Source organism: Polypterus senegalus, chromosome 9, assembly GCF_016835505.1.
Source record: "Polypterus senegalus isolate Bchr_013 chromosome 9, ASM1683550v1, whole genome shotgun sequence".
NCBI classification, from domain to species: domain Eukaryota; kingdom Metazoa; phylum Chordata; class Cladistia; order Polypteriformes; family Polypteridae; genus Polypterus; species Polypterus senegalus.
Genome location: NC_053162.1, coordinates 160,691,775 through 160,713,292, shown reverse-complemented (window position 1 = coordinate 160,713,292; position 21,518 = coordinate 160,691,775). Strand labels below are relative to the sequence as shown.

The window sequence follows — 21,518 nt, the reverse complement described above, 5'->3', positions numbered from 1 at the left end:
TATTAAAACCAGATTCCCCTTTTTCTTTGGTCTCATCTATTCTACACAAAAGGTTCCTGCATTGGTATCTGGTGGTTCACAGAGATTCGCCCGCTTTTTCACTCAGCCCGCATAACCTCCCTAGTGAATCAGTGCACATGGAGAATTTCCTTCTAATGTGTTCAATAAACTAATGAGGCACACTGACCTCTTGTGGCAGGCTGCACACACTGTAATACTCATAGATCCTTCCAATTACATCTTCAGTAGATGTACAGCTCCCTTGTGGCTGTTAGCTCTATAACCATGGGTTCGCCTCATAAACATATGCAGAGTACAACTCTAACAACAGTGAAACAAATTTTGGACCATCTGTATCTAGTTGTTTCTCCATGATTGTCCTTTTATTTAATGGGACTGTGTTACCAGTATGGCATCTGATTAAACTAGATTATCCATCCATCAAACCATCCATCCACATTTAAACCCATTAAATCCAATTATAGGGTCGTGGTGTTGATACATGCACCCATATTCACTTATGAAGGGACAATTTAGACAGTCCAATTAACCCAGCCTATACTACTTTGGGATACTGGAAAAAACAGAAATCTTCATACAGATATGGCATAAACATGCAAACATCAGACTGAGGTTTGCACTCAGGCTGCAGGAGAAGTGAGGAAGCACCAGATAATAAAATAACATTCATATTTATCATTTATAATTATTATGACAAATAAAAAGATGGAAAATGTAAGGTTACAAATAATGCAATAAAAAAACTTAAAAATGAATTACTTGTAATAAAGAAGATACATTATTAAGGTCTATAACAAAATGTATTTCATCAAAATATATAGCACAGAAACCAAAGTTAAATATATATTGATTTTTTTTTAATACAGAATTAATACCAAACCTATGAGGGTAATTGTATTGATATTGCATATTATCTTAACTATAATTTAGCAAAGGTCTATTTACTTCACTATTACATTTAAAGAGAGAAACAGAACTCCATATCTATTTTTAATGAAAAAATAATGCAGGATTACAAAAAAAAAAATTATTCCAGCTCAAAAGGAAAAATGATTGAATTCTATTAAGAATGGGTTTTAGATGAGAATGTTTATTGTAGGTCAGTCAGCAAGGGAAGGTCAATGATAATAGGATAAGGGCTCAGGTACGTCTCATATTAACATAATAATTATACTCATATAAAAGTGGACATCTGGAAAAGATAATTCAATTTCTAAATAATCTTAGCAATACACAAAGTTGTATACATACCATGACAGATTATGAAAAGTCCAAGGTTTATAAATAATTAACTAATAAGCATTTGATTATGTTAACAGTTAACTAAAAAAAAGTCAACATAATAAATAAAGGAAATTGAATATTAAAAAATGTAATCTAATTCAGTGCTTAATTTATGTAACACCCACATTTTTAGCTGTGTTAGCATGATAATATAAATCATTCTCACTCAAGTACTCAATGATTTAAGGATAATATAGAATTACCAATTAATATAAACTGCAGATTTTTGGGTCATAGGAGTGAAATCTTACATAAACACAGGTAGAACAAACAAATGGTGGGTTTGAAATTTCAGAGTTCATAAAGCAGGGGTATTTACCACTATACCACAATACCTCTTCTTCTAAAGGTTACAACGGTCATAAATTCGTGCTATTTGATATCGCAGGAACTGAGAATGCTCAACCATTCACTCAGTGACATGTTATCCAAACAGTGATTGTGAATGCCACAGTTGTGAAGTGGTTAGTGATACTGCTTCATGTTCCCTGACAAGGTTTGTAAATTTCCCTGTGTAGGTGTTCCTCCAAATAGTCCAGCTTTCCACCCATATTCATGTGAGTTTGATTAACTGTAAATAAGCCCTGTATGAATTAGTGTGGGTGACTTTATAAATGTGATCTTAGATAGGCGGTTTTCCAACTATTGACCAGTTATGCCAGAATAAGAACTGTCTCCCATTAAAATGAATTTCATAAGTAGATTGGAATGGTTGGTGACATGGTTCTAACAAAGCAAAAGCATTCAGGATCGGTGTGACATTTGTGGTCACAAAAGGGATTCTAGAAGAACACTACTTATGGTGGTCTGGTGATGAACTTGGAGTTGGATGGTGAGTGGGAAAAGGGTTTGACTTTGAAACAGGATGAAAGACTGAATGAATGAAAAATTATAAAGATTTTCATTTTTATCCTGTGATGTCTTCAACTTTATTTGGAGCTGAAGGATTCATTCAAATAATATAAAGCCACATATTATTCATGATGGACATTTTTGCTGAAGGGAAGGGCAAGAGGCCCAGCAATGAATCTCCTTCCATATCTATTAAGATACAGGTCTACATTTTAAAATTTTACTACACACAATATTTTTAAATCTAGTTAATTTAAATCAGGGTCATGGAAACCACAGACTATCCCACCAATGTTTTGCTCAAGGAAGGAAGCAACCATAGGCAGGGCACCAGTCCATTATAAGGCCCAGTCATTTACAAACCCACATGGGGCCAATTTAAAATCACCAGTAAACCTAATGCACACTTTTTGGGGACATGTAAAAAAAGAACCAGGATAAAATCCCATATATATATATAGGGAGAGCAAATACAAGCAAAAAGACCATGACTAGCTATGAGATTCAAACCAAGGACTAGATCCGTGAGGCAGATCTAAGCATTGTGCCACCTATATTTAATATGCATTCTTCCAAAATAAATTTAAATCATACTTGTTTTGCATTTAATTAGATAATATATATTTAAATAATCTTTAAAATGGCCAATTTATTCTAGTCATCCCTATTAGTAATGAAATAGGAAGTCAGAGAGGTTGTGTTATCAAAAGCTGGATCTGAGTTACTGATGTTTGAGCAGAGCTTTAATTACTGGTGGGTGCTTATTGGGATATTAATTTTACCCTTGTGTTTTCCATTGACAGTTAGTCATACATTAATTTATTCTGAGTATTCCATTTAACTATTATTAGAATTAATTAATTAAACTTTATTTATTTCAAGAGAAAATGTAGATCCATACAGTAACAGAAACATAAGAAACAAGAATACAGACTCACAAGACAAAAATACAGCCAATCAATAAATAAATGTATATTGTGCAGAAATTTTAAAATTAACTTAAAGATTAGGTTGGGAGGAAGCATTGAATTGCCAGATAGCAGTGAACAGCAAATATCCCTAGATGTGCTTCTTAGCACACCGTGGTGGAATGAGCCTGTGGCTAAAAGTGCTCATAAAAAGCGCCTCCTGAAGGAGATAGAGGCAGTTTTTCATAATGGTATCCAATTTTGCCACCATCCTTTTTCCACAACAGGTTCCATTGTGTCCTGGGTAAGCCCTGTCATGGAGCAGGTTTTCCCGATAAGTTTGTTCAGGCATCGCACATCTCTTGAGCTCTGAGATTGAGCTCTTGTTGCTTCCCAGAAGACTGCAGTGTAGAACAACAAACTGAGTACTACTGTCTGATAACTCATTTCCAGACGCTTGCTGCATACAGTACATGCAAAGACATGAGTCTCCTTATTGTGGGGGCATCAAGATATAAAGCTTTGAGCTTTTTCTCCAGTCAAAGAGGCAGAATGGTGCGGAAAGCACTGAAAAAATTAAAGAGCATTACCTTGACTGTAGTACTGGGGTTGCCTAAGTGGGAGTAGGCTCTGTTGAGTATGTAGATCAGAGCATCTTCCACACCTATATGTGTTTCACAGGCAATCTGCAGATGATCCACATGTTCCAAAACATACAGTAGCTGTTTTAGGACCAGCCTCAAAAAGGTCAACATTATGTACGAAGTAACACCAACTGGTCTGAGCTCCTTGTGATCACTGGAATGCCCTTTCTTTGGCACTGGGACAAAATCTGACCTTACAAATCATTATATGTACTTGTGCCAGCTCACTTTTCCAATTAACCTAACATTTACACCCTTTGGAATGTGGAAAAACATTGAACATTTAAACTGCATAAATTGATAAATTAGTCAACAGCGCTTACTGAACAGCCATGCCACTCTCAGACTGAGAAACAAGGCCAGTTTCAGCTTTGTATCTTGTAAACTCTGATGTCATATGTGTTTTCTATGTCCATGTCTTTTAAATCAACCTTAAAATCTGAAAAGCATTCAAACTCGGGTCCCAGGAATGTGCACTACTGCAATCAGTATGCATTTAATACTTATAAAGATAACAAGCAAGCACTCATGTGGTCCACTTTATGTTCCCACTATCAACATACAAAAAGCATGCCTAGCTGCAGAAAATAGCAGAAAATGGATATGCTATTACAGCAGAGAAGGCAAACTCAGTAATCCTTGAAGCATGAAACTGGAAAGAGGAACTTAAAATATATAATAGTAAAAGTGCTTCATTTACAGTATAATAATAATAATAATAATAATAATAATAATAATAATAATAATAATAATAATAATAATAAACATGTCACTAAGAGGGATTTAAAACTAGAAAACATTACTTCAAAATGCAAGTTTACAATAGTGGGCCTAATATTTCATTCAAAGTCTTCTAACTAAATATGTCAGATTTATTGAAATGTACTCACCTTGTACACAAACAAGCATACATGTTTATATTAGTGTGTATACAGTGTAATGAAAACATATTTACTCCCCTCCTGGTTTCCTATATTGTTGCTAATTGTTGACACAGAATGACAATGAAAGGTCTTCTGTCAAAATCTAACATTGAGAAGAGGGAAGATGACTGAACAAATAATTTTTAAAAGTTTATGAATGAACAAAGCTATCCAAAACCAACTGGCACTGTTCAAAAAAAGCAATGACCCCCAAATACTTAACCCTGTAACTAGTTGCACAACCTATATCTGCAATGAAAGCAGGCACAACCTTCCTGCAATAAAATATGTCTTTCACACCACTGTTGAGGGACTGCAGAATTTTTTTCAATTTGGAAAAACTGTTAAGTTTCGAATAAGAACTGCTTGTTTTAGGTTGGTTCTACTTTGTTTATGCCCCTCCTCAAACCGCCACCTTAGCGTTGTGGAGGAGTTTGTGTGTCCCAATGATCCTAGGAGCTCTGTTGTCTGGGGCTTTATGCCCCTGGTAGGGTCACATAAGGCAAACTGGTCCTAGGTGAAGGATGAGACAAAGAGCAGTTCAGTAAACCTCCTATGAAGAAGAAAAATTTTGGACGGTGTTTTCCCTCGCCCAGACACGAGTCACCGGGGTCCCCCTCTGGAGCAAGGCCTGGAGGTGGGGCTCGATAGCGAGCGCCTGGTGGCCGGGCTTGCACCCATGGGGCTCGGCCGGGCACAACCCGAAGAAGTAACATGGGTCCCCCTTCCAATGGGCTCACCACCTGTAGGAGGGGTCAAGAAGGTTGGGTGCAGTGTGAGTTGGGTGGTGGCCGAAGGTGGGGACCTTGGCAGTCCGATCCTCGGCTACAGAAGCTGGCTCTTGTGACGTGGAATGTCACCTCACTGAAGGTAAAGGAGCCTAGTGCACGAGGTCAAAAAGTTCCGGCTAGAAATAGTTGGGCTCACCTCAACGCACAGCTTGGACTCTGGATTGTCCATAACGAACACCATGTTCAAGCATAGGGGTGTTCTTACGTGCACCTTTCACCAGGACACTTTAGGCCTCAGCTCAATGATTGATTTTGTGGTTGTGTCGTCGGAATTGTGGCCACATGCCTTGGACACTCAGGTGAAGAGAGGGGCAGAGCTGTCAACTGATCAGCACCTGGTGGTGAGTTGGCTTTGATGGTGGCGGAGGATGCCGGTCAGGCCTGGTAGGCCCAAACGTGTTGCGAGGGTCTGCTGGGAGCGTCTGGCAGAGTCCCCTGTCAGAAATAGCTTCAACTCCCACCTCCGGCAGAACTTCAACCACATCCCGAAGGAGGTGGGGGACATTGAGTCCGAATGGGCCATGTTCCGTGCCTCTATTGCTGAGGCGGCTGACCGGAGCTGTGGCCGTAAGGTGGTCAGTGCCTGTGATGGCGGCAATCCCCAAACCTGTTGGTGGACACTGGCAGTGAGGGATGCCGTCAAGCTGAAGGAGGAGTCTTACAGGACTCTTTTGTCCTGTGGGACTCTGGAGGCAGCTAATAGGTACCGGCAGGACAACCAGAATGTGGCTTCGGTGGTTGCTGAGGCAAAAAATCAGGCATGGCAGGAGTTTGGGGAGGCCATAGAGAACAACTTTGAGGAGATTCTGGTCCACCATCCTGCATCTCAGTAGGGGGAAGCAGTGCAGTGTCAACACTATATATGGTGGGGATGGTGCGCTGCTGACCTCGACTCGGGACGTTATGGGTTGGTGGGGGGAGTACATCGAAGACTTCCTCAATCCCACTAACATGCCTTCCAATGAGGAAGTAGAGCAAGGGGACTCGGAGGTGGGCACCCCCATCTCTAGGACTGAGGTCACAGCAGTGGTCAAAAAAACTCCTTGGTGGCAGAGCCCCGGGGGTGGATGAGATATGCCCAGAGTTCCTCAAGGCTCTGGATGTTGTAGAACTGTCTTGGTTGACACGCCTCTGCAACATCGCATGGACATCAGGGACAGTGCCTCTGAATTGGCAGACCAGGATTGGTGGTCCCACTCTTTAAGAAAGGGGACCGGAGGGTGTGTTCCAACTACAGAGGAATCACACTCCTCAGCCTCCCTGGAAAAGTCTATTCGGGGGTCCTGGAGAGGAGGGTCCATCAGACAGTCGAACCTCAGATTCAGGAGGAACAGTGTGGTTTTTGTCATGTTCATGGAACAGTGGACCAGCTCTACACCCTTGACAGGGTCCTGCAGGGTGCATGGGAGTTTGCCCAACCAGTCTACATGTGTTTTGTGGACTTGTAAAAGGCGTTTGACAGTTTCCCTCTGGGAATCCAGTGGGGGGTGGTCCGAGAGTATGGGGTACTGGACCCCCTGATAAGGGCTGTTCGGTCCCTGTACAACCGGTGTCAGAGCTTGGTCTGCATTGCCGGCAGTAAGTTTAACCCATTTCCGGTGAGAGTTGGACTCCACCAGGGCTGTCCTTTCTCATCGATTCTGTTCATAACTTTTATGGAGAGAATTTCTAGGCGCAGCCAGAGCATTGAGGGGGTCCAGCTTGGTGGGCTCAGGATTGGGTCACTGCTTTTTGCAGATGATGTTGTCCTGTTTGCTTCATCAGGCTGTGATCTTCAGCTCTCTCTGGACCAGTTCGCAGCTGAGTGTGAAGCAGCTGGGATGGGAATCAGCACAACCAAATCTAAGACCATGGTCCTCAGCTGGAAAAGGGTGGAGTGCCCTTTCAGGGTTGAGAGCGAGATCCTGCCCCAAGTGGAGGAGTTCAAGTATCTCGGGGTCTTGTTCATGAGTGAGGGAAGAATGGAGCGGGAGATCGACAGGTGCATCGATGCTGCGTCCGCAGTAATGCGGGCTCTGCATTGGTCTGTCGTGGTGAAAAAGGAGCTGAGCCGTAAGTCAAAGCTCTCAATTTACCAGTCAATCTATGTTCCTACCCTCACCTCTGGTCATGAGCTGTGGGTAGTGACCGAAAGAACAAGATCACGAATACAAGCGGCTGAAATGAGTTTCATCCGCAGGGTGTCTGGGCTTTCCCTTAAAGATAGGGTGAGAAGCTCAGTCATCCGGGAGGGGCTCAGAGTAGTGCCACTGCTCTTCCACATTGAGAGGAGTCAGATGAGGTGGCTCGGGCATCTGATCAGGATGCCTCTTGGATGCCTCCCTGGTGAGATGTCTAACTGGGAAGAGGCCAAGGGGAAGACCCAGGACACACTGGAGGGACTATGTTTCTTGGATGGCCTGGGAACGCCTCAGGATTCCCCTGGAAGAGCTAGAAGAAGTGGCCGGGGACAGGGAAGTCTGGGCATCTCTGCTCAAGCTGCTGCCCCCGAGACCCGACCTCGGATAAGCGGAAGAGGATGGATGGATGGATACTTTGTTTAGGCCTGGGCCTGTATTTATCAAGCATCTCAATTACTCCTAGGAATAGTCAATTGGATAACACTTTTTCCTACCTCTGAGTAGGACATAAGAAGTATTTATAAAAAGTCTTAGTGCCAGTCCAGGCTAACAGTAGGAACTCATATCCGCAAATGAATGACTTTACAATTTTATGCCACCACCTGCTGCAAATTGACTCTTATGATGATATTTTGCAGTTTTCTGATACTAACACTGAGTCTTCAAAAGAAAACAAAGATAATAATATAATAATAATAATATTCAAAGAAGAAACGGAAAACATAATAAGGCAGAATATTGCACTTAGCAGTGCAGAATATTGTGCTAAGCTAATTTTTGCTACTTTGTAACAACATGAATGATATTATAACAAATGTCAAGATGGAAAGACCAAGACACACAAACTGAATGAGAGTAAAGCCTGATAACAGGCACATTTCTTTAACAGTGCATACTCCAAGGATTGCTCCTGTCTTGTGCTCTATGCTTTCTGGTATAGGCCCCAGCATCCTCTCAACCCTGCTCATGATAAAGCAGAAAATAAAGGGATGTATGTGTGGATGATCCATGGCCTTAGTTTCAGAGAAATTACCTTCCCACTGTTATGACAATGCATACAGTTTTACTCAAACAAACCACAGTTATTCTCACACTATTTCTCAAGTTATGTTCACTCTTCAACGTCTCAACTGTCTTCTGATGAGCTATGCCTCTCTTGGTGATCCTCCCTTATGTAATGCCTTGAGTCTCCACCTGCCTTTTTTTAAGATCCACTTATCTTCATAGTTTGGTGGAGTCCAGGAGTCTTATAAATTACTCTGTATGCCTTTCCAAGCTGAAGGAGATTTTTTTTTCTTGATTTCTATAGGAATTTCCTTTCATCATTGAATTATGTGAATGTTGAATCTTTGCAGTAGGAATATAATTCTGATGGTGGGGGACAAATAATGATACTTATATTGAGCAGGGCTACCAGGAATCAAGCCTGAGTGCTGTTTTAACTCGAGGGCAGTTACTTTTTCACACAGTGCCAGTTTGTATTAGATACATTTGTTCTTTGCCTACAATAAGATGTTAAAATGTTGTTCCCTCAGGCACCATTTATCTAATATTAGATTTTGGTTGAAGACCTTAAAATACCTGGTGTCAAATATGTACAATAATAGTGGGACTGGGGAAGGTGACAAATAGTTTTTTCACAGCATGCTACTTGAAAAATTGTCAGTTCAATTCAATTAATTCTTGGCACAACATACACATTTAGCAATCTGATATAGCTATCATAAAAAACAAACCACCGTGGAATATTTCACCTGTAGAGAGCTTTGATCATGTCTGCCATCTAGTAGATCATACATAGATACAATCAAAAAGAATAATAGGATTTTATGTTTTACAGTATAATGCCCATGCTGAGTACAGTCAAGTACAGTCAAGACTAAGCTGTATAACACTCTCATCAAGCAGCATTTTGAGCACTTCAATGCATTGTTGCTTACAGATTATAAAAGGGTTAAGAAGATCTATAAATAAAGGCAAAGGCAACATGACAGCAGTGTTTAACATAATTATAGGAGTAAGCAGGGCAGATTCTAACAAAAACATGGGTGTAAAGAAGTTTGATAAATTAAAATAAGTGAAGTTAAGATAGGTATACTAAAGGTAGAAACAGAGAAGAAGACAAAATATTTCCACATTTTATAAATCCTAATGAAAATAAGTATCTTGAGGCCTACAGATTTTTGGCTCAATGTTCCTTACTGATGACATTCTCAGTGTTAATGTGTCACAGAGAATGTGCAGTGTTGTTCATAATAGCACTCAATGTGATCAAAACAGTGGGAGTGACTTCAGAAGTGGACAGAAACATTTGGTCTTGGTGTGTACAAGGAAATACCTCCAGAGTGGCTGGTGCTTCATCAAACAGGAGAAGACACTGCTAGCAAATAACATAAGGTTAATCAGGAAAAAAAGTGAAAACTTTTAAAGGGATTGGTCAGCATCCTTATAAATGTAACTGACCACAAACAATAAACTTGAAAACCAAACTCAAAGCAAGCAGCAATTCAAAAATAGCAAAGCACCTTTGTGGATGTTGGTGGCTCATTAATTTGATGTAGCTATTTAGTGAAGAGCCAAATATTAAAATCTATTTTATTCTGATTTATTCTTGATTAATTTGTATTGGCAACTCATCCAGAATAGGTTCCAGTCTTGCTTCTGATAATGTCAGAATTTACTTTTCTATAATGCTATAATGGGTAATATGACTCCAGAATTTGTTCTAGTATTTATGTTCACTGAACGTGTGTGTCGTGTGTGATGAAATAAAAAAATTAATTCATCTAAGCAATCTGATCAAAATCTAAAGCTTATTTGGGCAAAAGGAATCAGCAATAAAATATAGTGTTTTGTACTTATGGCTTCGCTGGAAAGCACTATGTGTATTATGAATCGTTGCCTTACATGTCTCTTTGGGATGTGGAAGGAAACCCAGAATTCCCAGAGGTAAACCTATTCAGATACTGGCAAAACATGCAAAATCTATATGGACTTGATCTTAGAATGCAATCCCTGTGACTCTGAACTGAATCAAGAGGGGTTAAGAATGTGATAGATAGATAGATAGATAGATAGATAGATAGATAGATAGATAGATAGATAGATAGATAGATAGATAGATAGATAGATAGATAGATAGATAGATAGATAGATAGATAGATAGATAGATAGAAATTCATTTTTCAACAAGGGTAATCTGGCTTTTCATAAAACGTTTTAAAATAAATAAATAAACAAACACACACACACCTTGGTCTGAAAACACACTGGAATGACATAAAGCAAGAATATACAAAAGAAACAAAAGTTCTGATTGGCTGTCACAGTCATAGTGAGGCATTATGCAGTCGTAATGCTGTTGATAAAAAGGAACCACAGTAGCATTTCTTGACAAACATTTTCTGAATAACTCTTTGTCTGAAAGCTCTCAGTTTAAGTGTATCAGAAAGAGAATATGGAGCATTGTTCATAATAGTACTAAGTTTTGGTTTAATTCTCTACTTTGCTACAACCTCCAGGGGGTCCAGAGTGTGTCCTATAACTGAAGTTACTCTTTTAATTAACTTGTTGATTCGGCAGGCCTCTCTTGAAGTGATGTCACCTGCCCAGCACACCACAGCATAGAAAGTCACACTGGTCATCACAGAGTTGTAGAAGGATGTCACTTCCCACATTAAAGGATCACAGTCTCCTAAGCAAAAATAGCCTGCTCTGCCCTTTCTTATGTAGTTCCTCTATGTTCCAAGACCAGTTTAACCAGTCATTGATGTGGATCCCCAAGTAACTGCAGGAGTGTACCACTTCTACAACCACTCCTTGAATAGTGACTGGACATAGAGACTCTTTGGTGTGGTAAAAGTTAATAACCAGTTTCCTTGGTTTTGCTAATGTTAAGATGCAGACAACTCTCTTTGCACTAAGAAACAAACTTCTCCACCTGAGTGATATACTAAATTGTGTCTCATCCCCTTTATCAATAGACCCCATAAGTGTAGATTTATGTGAGAATTTCCTATAGTGACATGACCTGGTGTTATATTTATAGTATTTATATATTTGTAGAGGTGTACTGAGTGAAGAGGAAAGGAGACAGGACTGTTCCGTGTGGTGCTCCAGTGTTGCTCAAATCCACATCAGAAGCACAGTCCTTGAGTCTCACAAACTGTGGTCTGCCAGACAGATAATTCATTATCCAGGACACCATAGGATCACACATCTGCATATCTCAGCGTTTATCCCTTAACAGGGATAGCTGGATGGTATCGAGGGCACTGCAGAAATCAAAAATATAATTCAATTCCCCCAGCTTTGTCCAGGTGAGAATAAGCTTTGAGGAGCAGACAGATAAGCATCATCCACTCCAATTTTGTCAAATAGGCAAACTGCAGTGGGTTAGGTGGTTGTGTTTGAGCCTGGCCAGAAGAAGGACCATCAAGGAAAAAAGAATAGCTTGCTGCATGTGCGGCTAGCAGAAGGCGATTACCATGCAGTCTGTGAGTAGATTCCAATGCCCCAATGCAGTGATGGGGACACTGTGCTGTACAAAATGGTGCCGTCCTTTGCTTAGACATACAACTGAGGTCCTGATGCTCTGTGGTCATAAAAGATCCCTGGGCATTTTTCAAAAAGAGTAGTTTGGTTCCTGTTGTCCTGGCTAAATTTGCCTCATCCATTTTGGCCTGCTAATTCCACCCCCACCTCTAATTGGCTAACTCTCTCTTACCACTTCACCTACTTAATAGCTAATGTGTGTTGAGCATAATGGTGGAAAAAATGTCTGTTGTTGTATCATCCAAGTAAGCTACTACACACTGGTGAGGGTTGAAGCGGTTCCATACTAACTACTTTGAGTAAGTTACAAGAGATCTGTATAAATGTAATTAACATTACTTATTATTATTTATTTATACATACATTTTAGACAGAAGTATTATTTTATCTACTAAACAACAAATGTATTAAAGATTGTGTGCACAGGTGCATCTCTTTATTAGTCAAAATGCTCTGCTCTCTCAATATACTTGACAGCAGATATTCACTTCTCCAGTTTGAAGAAATAAATCTGCATTTTCTTTCTTACTTATACCATTGCCAAGTAAACACAGGACAAGACTCTGCCATTCCTATCCTTTCTCCCTGTTTTAAAGCACTGACTTTAAACATACAGTGCACTATCAAACTTGCTTAATTTAAAGCGGAGTCACAGGGGGTCGAGGACAGCATCAACTCACAAATCACACTGAACCACATATCACTCTTAGTAACTAATATTCTTTAAGGGGTATGCTCACATACACAGTTGATACATTATGCCATACACAAAGACAATTCCTTTAAGACAGTAATACAATGATATAAAATCAAATTTCCTGTTTCCTTTTGAATACACAGATTGGCATGTTTTGAGACAGAACATGTTTTAGGTTTATATGTGTTAAGCTTTCCAACAATCTTCAGGATACCAGGTTTTTGTCAGGATCACACAGCACTTTATTTTGTTGGCTTTAACTTACTTTATTTAAATGTTTAATTCTGCAAAAGGCTCAGGGCGAAAGTAATTTAAGTTCTAATTACTGTATGATTTTTTTTCTGTGAAGCTTATTATGTATATGTCAAAAATAAAGCCATTGTTTATAACAAAAGTGAGAAACAAAAAAAAGACAGAATTTTTTTCCTTACTACAGTTTGCTACATATATAAGTCAAACCAGATGGATAATGACTTCAGAAGTACTTTTTGTTTAATTGGATTTTGGAAAATATTTCAATTCATCCATGTTAAAGGTAAAAGCAGCTCATTTCATGACTGATAAAATGCCATAGTGTGCCTTATGAACCTGACATTTGTGAAAGCAGTCTGTTTAGTGTTTGGGTTTTCTGTACTAACAGAAAAGCCACAAAAGCAAGCCGACTGTGCTGATGATTACTGAACACTCATTTTAGAATCCAGACTTCTGTAAAGCCACTCTCCCCTGGAGTGCGTTACTGTGCTTATTTTAGAAGCACAGTCAGCAATAAAATAATGTCTGACATTTTCATTTGCTGTTAGCCATTTATTATTTTTTTTGGTTCAGTGTTACAGAGTGCTTTTTCTATACTGTGTAAGAGGAGCTAAGTATTTTAAAAGTTGTGATAAATAATAAACCTCCATGACAAATTCAAAAACAACAACAAAAACATTTATTTATATATCTATATATATATATATATATATATATATATCTATATATATATCTATATATATATATATCTATATATATATATATATATATATATATATATATATATATATATATATATATATATAAACTGCTTAAAAAAGGAACACTTTGAAAACACATCAGATCTCAATGGGAAAAGAAATCCTCCTGGATATCTATACTGATATAGACTGGGTAATGTGTTAGGAACGAAAGGATGCCACATCGTTTGATGGAAATGAAAATGATCAACCTACAGAGCCCTGAATTCAAAGATGCCCCAAAAATCAGAGTGAAAAATTATGTGGCAGGCTAGTCCATTTTGCCAAAATTTAATTGCAGCAACTCAAAATTGTACGCAGCACTTTGTATGGTTCTGTGTTCTTGTATACATGCCTGACAACATCGGTGCATGCTTCTAATGAGATGACAGATGGTGTTGTGGGGGATCTCCTCCCAGATCTGGACCAGGGCATCACTGAGCTCCTGGACAGTCTGAGGTGCAACCTGGTGGCATTGGATGGACCAAAACATAATGTCCCAGAGGTGTTCTATTGGATTTAGGTCAGGAAAGTGTGGTGGCCAGTCAATGGTATCAATTCCTTCATCCTCCAAGAACTGCCTGCATACTCTCACCACATGAGGCCAGGAATTGTCGAGCCACTGTACCAGCATAGGGTCTGACAATGGGTCCAAGGATTTCATCCTGATACCTAATGGCAGCCAAGGTGCCTTTGTCAAGCCTGTAGCGGTCTGTGTGACCCTCCATGGATATGCCTCCCCAGACAATCATTAACCCACCACCAAACTGCTCATGCTGAATGATGTTACAGGCAGCATAATGTTCTCCGTGGCTTCTCCAGACTCTTTCACTTCTGTCACGTGCTCAGAGTGAACCTGCTCTCATCTGTAAAAAGCACAGGGCACCAGTGGTGCATCTGCCAATTCTGGTATTTTATGGCGAATGCCAATCGAGCTGCATGCTGCTGGGCAGTGAGCTCAGGGCCCATTAGAGGACATGGGGCCCTTGGGTCACCCTCATGAAGTCTTTCTGGTTGTTTGGTCAGAGACCTTCACACCAGTGGCCTGCTGGAGGTCATTTTGTAGGGCTGGTCCTGCTGATGGGTTATGGACCTTCTATGACCCTCTCCAGCTCTCCTAGAGTAACTGCTTGTCTCCTAGAATCTCCTCCATGCCCTTGAGACTGTGCAGGGAGACACAGCAAACCTTCTGGCAATGACACGTATTGATGTGCCATCCTGGAGAAGTTGGACTACCTGTGCAACCTCTGTAGGGTCCAGGTATCGCCTCATGCTACCAGTTGTGACACTGACTGTAGCCAAATGCAAAACTAGTGAAGAAACAGTCAGAAAAGATGAGGAGGGAAAAATGTCAGTGGCCTCCACCTGTTAAACCATTCATGTTTTGGGGGTCATCTCATTGTTGCCCTCTAGTGCATCTGTTGTTAATTTCATTAACACCACAGCAGCTGAAACTAATTAACAACCCCCTCTGCTACTTAACTGACCAGATTAATATCCCATAAGTTTCATTGACTTTATGCTATACTCTGATTAAAAGTGTTCCTTTAATTCTTTTGAGCAGTATATATATATATATATATATATATATATATATATATATATATATATATATATACATATATATATACATATATATATACATATATATATATATAAAAGAGCTGGCTGAATCCTGGTTATCAAATGAGAACGCCATCAACAGACACTTGGACATAAATCCAGCATATACAAACTTAAGAAGAACTTATTCTTAATAAACAAGTCTTTACTCCCAACAACCTCAACCACATGGACCTAGCCACCCCCGCCCCTTCCTCCCCCTGTAAGGTATTGCTATATATTGCCTTTGATTCTTGTAATTCTAAGCATTATCCTCTGATGAAGACCCCTGGTAGGGGTTGAAAGCTCAGGAATAAAAACTACTTTATGATACGTGATTCATTTTCTCCCTTTGTGGATCTCCAACTGCTAATATGCAAACCGTATCACAGACCTTCTCTTCCATATATATATATATATATAACAACCTATTGTAATATATGGATAAAGTTTTATTGCTCAACCTGGCTTGACATTTAATATTTAATAGTTTACAGTTTATTTAACAGAATACTTTTATTCACTAATCAAAGTTGTATGCCTAGTACACTAATACATTAATCAGTGCTGTTGGCATCAAGGATCAGCATTCAGTTACAGACCAAATTAATTACTGTGTGGCAACTGCACAGTGACCCTATGTGTACACGGGATTGGGGCAATTGTGTTTAGAATTCCCTCCCAATGTCTCTAATTAAGGCCCTTTATAGGAGAATTTGAATGTATGCCTATTTATACACAAAAGACTGGCATCATGCGCAGGCACAGCTTCTGCTTTGCACTTCATACTCCATTGAAGAAACTGTATATATAAATGGCTGGAGTTACATCTACTCAAATGCCATGCTTTAATTTGATCGATGGTATACATTCACATTCTCCTTGTAAAAGCATCGGTTATCCAGTGGTAGAGTGTAACAAAACTGAGTAATATCAACCATGTAGGTTGATAAACATTTTGTATGTCTTTATTTGTAATAGTTTTAAACCTATACAATGTTAAAAGGAAAGAAAGCTGTGTAACCATTTGTGGCTTAAGAGATTTATGACCTTACCAAGTCAGATAACATTTCTGTTGAGATATTTGTGGTGGGGAGGGGAGAATTGACCCAATGAACAAGGTTTGTGTAGAGACACTTTGAATTATTTTTAATTTGTATGAGCTTACAAGCCCAAACCCCTTCCGGGAAAAAATCGTAGATTGGAGGGCAAGTTTGAAAAGACAGTTAGTGTACCCATTGGTCAGAGTCATGCTGAAACAGGACTGGATGAACCAAGGGAGCTACTATGCATCCGTTGGTCTAGAGGTATACTAAGGAAGCTGGACCAGTATAAAGATATGGCTCACCATCCTCCTCAGTTTCTTCTGTCTTCCCTATCAGTGTCCAAAATGTAGAAGTGCTACAGTCTCTGACACTTTATGAGAAGGTTATGCTGGAACTGGACAAAGGACTGAACAAAACAAAACAGCTTGTCTCCAGGTAGCATGTCATCCAGTTAGCATTATTATTATTTTATTAACACTCATTTCTATTCTGCTTCCTTATGTTTTGGGCATATTATCTATACTAGGGGGCTTTGCCCCCTGCTCGCTTCACTTGCCAACCGAAACCACCCCCCGTACCCCCCACCCCCCCAGACTGCGCTACACGCCAGCCACTTCCCGTTTCTGCCGCTCACATATGTGGATTTTACTATCACAAAACAGCAAATCTTTCAATTCTCGCGGTAAGGCCTCTTTATTGGGAAGAAACACTACTTTCCCCTGATGGCAACATGAATTAGACATCTACAAGTCTCCAACGTAAACTTAAATCCGAACAATATATTCGATCTCTTTTTGCTATTCCGTTATTTCACCGAGTAATAATTTCCGTTTGTTTGTGCTAATACGATCTTTACTATCATTTTTTTGAGACTTTTGCATTTTAGTATTTTCATTATCTCTAACCTGCTCTGCATGTGTATCACGCCAACGTTTTTGAATTCTTTACAATGTTCTACTTAGTCATCTACTCTTTTGTCTTTTATTTCCGGCCCCGGGCAAGGTTAAATCTCTTGGAACAAAGTCTCGTCTCGCGGGGACATGAAAGTATCTCTCTGAAAAAGTCTTGTCTCATTCCAGGATTTATTATAATAGAGAGATATCTATATATTCTGTCTCTCCTGCATGTTCTAGTACTCTTATCTTGTTGACTGAGGTCATATGTGTTAAAGGTTAGGCAACATATGAGGGCTGAAAGCCGGGATTTGTTTATTCTGGTGAAGTCTACATAGTAAAGAGTATAAAAGGGAAAAACAGAATCACCTAGGACTCTATTATGATGAAACACCTCCACATCCCAAAGACACACACCTTAGGATAATTATCAACATTCTATTGGCCTAGCTAGAGTGTGTGTACATAAACAATGCAAACAGAATGGCATCCTCTCCAGTATTAGTATGGTGCCTATAAAATGTATTCACCCCTTTGGAAGTTTTCACATTTTATTTTATAACACTGAATCAGAGTGGAATTATTTAGTATTTTTTGACATTGACCAACTGAAACAGACTCTTTACTGTCCAAATGAGAAACGATCTCTGCAAAGTGGTCTAAATTAATTACAAATATAAAACACAAGATAACTGAATGCATAAGTATTCACCTGATTTAATATGACAAACCTAAATCACCATTGGTGCAGCCAATTGGTTTTAGAAGTTGCGTAATTAGTTTTAATGGAGATCATCCAAATTAAATAAACTAAGATTGAATGTTGATTAATAATAAAATATGAATACTTTCAATAGGGTTAATAATTTTCATAGGTCCATATTGAGGAGTTTCAACTGACTCTATTATTAATGTACTTGAATATGGAAGTTCCAGCTGGTGTTGAGTTAGTATCATAGCCTAACCGACACAATGAACACAAAAGAACCCTCAAAGCAGCTCTGTGAAAAGCACAAATCATGGAATGGAGACAAAATGATCCAACTCACTGAATATCCCATGGAGTTTAGTTAAATCAATCATTAAGAAATAGAAAGATTATTTCAGATTTGGAAATCTGACTCCACGAAAACTGAGTAATCATGTAAAAAGGATGTGTCCACCCTATCGTAACTCTGAAGGAGTTACCAGCTACTGTAGTTCAGGCTGGAGAGATTACAGACATCAGCTGTTGCCTGGGTGCTTCACCAGTCACAGGGATAGTGGCAAAGAATAAAAATGGACATGATATCTCAACTAGACTTTGCCAAAATTAGCATCAGAGATTCTGAAGTCAGCTGGAAGAAGATTCAAAGGTCAGATGAGGCCACAGATTAAATGGCATTTGGCTTACTGTAAGTCAAATGCTGCAGAATATTAAAGACAAATCATCCTCACCATGGTGGTGGAGGCAACATGGTGTGGGGATGCTTCTCTGCAACAGGCCCTGGAAAGCTTGTGAGGGTAAAATGAATGCAGGAAAATTCCTGATGCCATCTGCAAAACAACTGAACCTTGGGAAAACATTTGTTTTCCTGCAAGACAAGGACCCCAAGCATAAAACCAAAGACACACTGAAATGGTTTCAAAACAACAATGTTAATATCCTGGATTGGTCAAATCTGAAACCAGATCTCAATCCAACTGAGAATTTGTGCCTGGACTTGAAAAAGGCTGCTCACTGAGGATTTTATTGTAATTTGACAGAGCTTGAGCAATTTTGAAAAGAAAAATGGGGAGAAATGTCAATATCCAGCTGTGCAAAGCAGATAGACAGCGAAACCTGTGAACACAAGGCTTTCATTTCTGCCAAAAATGCATCTACTAAATACTGACTTGAAGGGGTGAATACGTATGTGATCAATTATTCTGTGTTTTATATTTGTAATTAATTCAGACCACTTTGCATAGATCTCTTTTCACTTTGACATTAAATAGTGTTTTTCTAAAGACAGATGTCAGAAAAGCCCAATTAAATCCACTATGATTCAAAGTGGAACAGTATAATAATAAACGTAAAGATTTCCAAAGGCTGAATACTTTTTATATGCACTATATCTGCTTTGTGTCTGATGTTGTGGCTCTATTATTCCTGGAGTCTGTGGTAGGAAATAGATATATGGTGTGACCACCAGGGGCTATATGGCTCCCTAACACCTGACACAGACAGACGCTAGCACAAGTCCAGCGTAACATCGGTGAAACGTGTCCCAATCGTTCTCCACGCCACAGCACAGAAGAAAGCACAGAAAATAAACACCACTATGCCTTCCTTCTTCTTCTCTCTTTCACTCTCTTTCCACCATGCATTTTGTGCATGAATGCAGAATTCAAATTGCACAAACCACAATTTAGAAACATAACACAACACAACAAGTGCCATGGAAAACAACTCTTCTGTTTCCACTCTTATGGAATATATTTTTCTTTCGAGATGGGTGACCAATCAGGGAATGAGACATTGCAATGTGCTCCGATCAGGGAAGGGCTCCATAATAATTATAAAGAAATCACAGCATGATTAGAGTCATGTGTTTTTCAAAGTTTATATTTTTACCCTTCCTCACTGCAGCGTTGAGTCAGTATTTTCAAAGGTCTCCATTTTCAGTGTCAAAAATGGCGAGATAGTGTGGACGAAAGTCAAAAACAGATTCTAATGTCTGTGTTTTGTAAACAAAAAACATAGTACTATGAATAGATCCTAACCGTTATGTCAGTAGTTACTTTAAAATCTGTTTTCCAGCAAAGACAGAGGGTAACAGATTAAATAATGCTTATAAAAAATTCCATACTAAGAAGCAATGTTGGACATAGAGATTTGAAGATATAAGCATAATAGTTAAAAATAATGCACTGGAAAATTTAAATCATTGACGTTATTTTGGACACATTAAAAACTCGCAAGCCATGTTGATCTAAAAGGCTGCCTCTTAAAAAAGCATCTCATGTTCTTGCTACAAAGGCAAATCAGACTAAGTTGTATATATTTAGAATGAAACTGGGTAAGAATAAGCTTCAGTTAATCACTTCATCCTTGCTTTATATGGAATCTTTCACAAAATGTACCTTCAAATGGTGTTTTGCTAAACAGAAACAGCCAGTATTATAGTATAAAAGCTATATCAAATCAAAATATATCCTTGACAAACAACAGAGGTTTACCTTAAGCTTCTGAGTTCTTTGCATCCATCTCAGTTCAGGGTCTAAAGCTTCATTCTGACCTTCATGACTACTGATGCTGTAAGTCTCACTGTCATCATCTTTTTCTTCAACTGTGGAAACCTATTAAAGAAAAAGCAGTTATTTTAACATAGTGATGGCAAAGCAGAGCAGTAATGATTCATAGTTCAGACTGAAATGTAGGATTTCTAAGTTTTATAGTCCAAAACCTCATCAGGCCAATCAGGTAGGCAAAATTCACCTGACAAGTGTTAGTCTGTGTTGCAACATGACACAATGGCATCCAATCTAGAGCAACTTGCTGGCCTGAATTTGTTGCTGCAGCTTCCCATGACCACAACTGGGAAAGTAATGGACAGATGAAGATAAAACGCTGTACAGATATACTGTCATTTGCACCATGTCCAATGATTGTTAACACCTTGTCCCTGTCACCTCTAAGCCTCAAACACCTATAAATAGGTTAATTTATTTATTAATCCATTCATTAATTTGTTTTATTTTTTATCAACCTCCTTTATTCAAGCCAATTTACAAAGAAATCTGTATATTTAGGAATATACAGGAGGTACCAGCTACAACAAAAACACTATACTCTATTTCACTTGTGATAATATTTCATTATACAACTTTCTTCCCTAATCTTGAAAGTGACAGTAGAATAGTAGAACACACTTAGGAACAATCTTTTCATGAATATAAAATTTTAATAAATATCTATATACGAGGATGAAATCTTAATGATAAGAAAGAGGGATGAGTAATCACCTGGCAAAATCCAGGTGATTACTTACAACTAAATCTGTTTACCCTGCTGGTTACAGTTACCTGTCTAAATCCCGTCTGACGGGCAGAGGTGGTGGATTGGCGGTGGTTCAGCGTGATTGTCTTAAAGCAACCACTGTTGATTTTCACAACATTACGTCTTTTGAAATCCTGGTTGTTAAAATCACTGGAAAGGCTTCGCTGCAT

The 21,518-nt window shown here is 39.0% G+C and overlaps 1 protein-coding gene across 1 annotated transcript in view; it reads right to left on the bottom strand.

The window, feature by feature from the left end:
• jhy (junctional cadherin complex regulator) overlaps positions 1-21,518 on the bottom strand; it is a 105,134-nt gene that overhangs the window by 18,694 nt on the left and 64,922 nt on the right. The window contains exon 4 of the mRNA XM_039764119.1: positions 20,529-20,648. Coding sequence (XP_039620053.1) covers positions 20,529-20,648 — 120 coding nt within the window. The remainder of the gene's footprint in view (positions 1-20,528; positions 20,649-21,518) is intronic.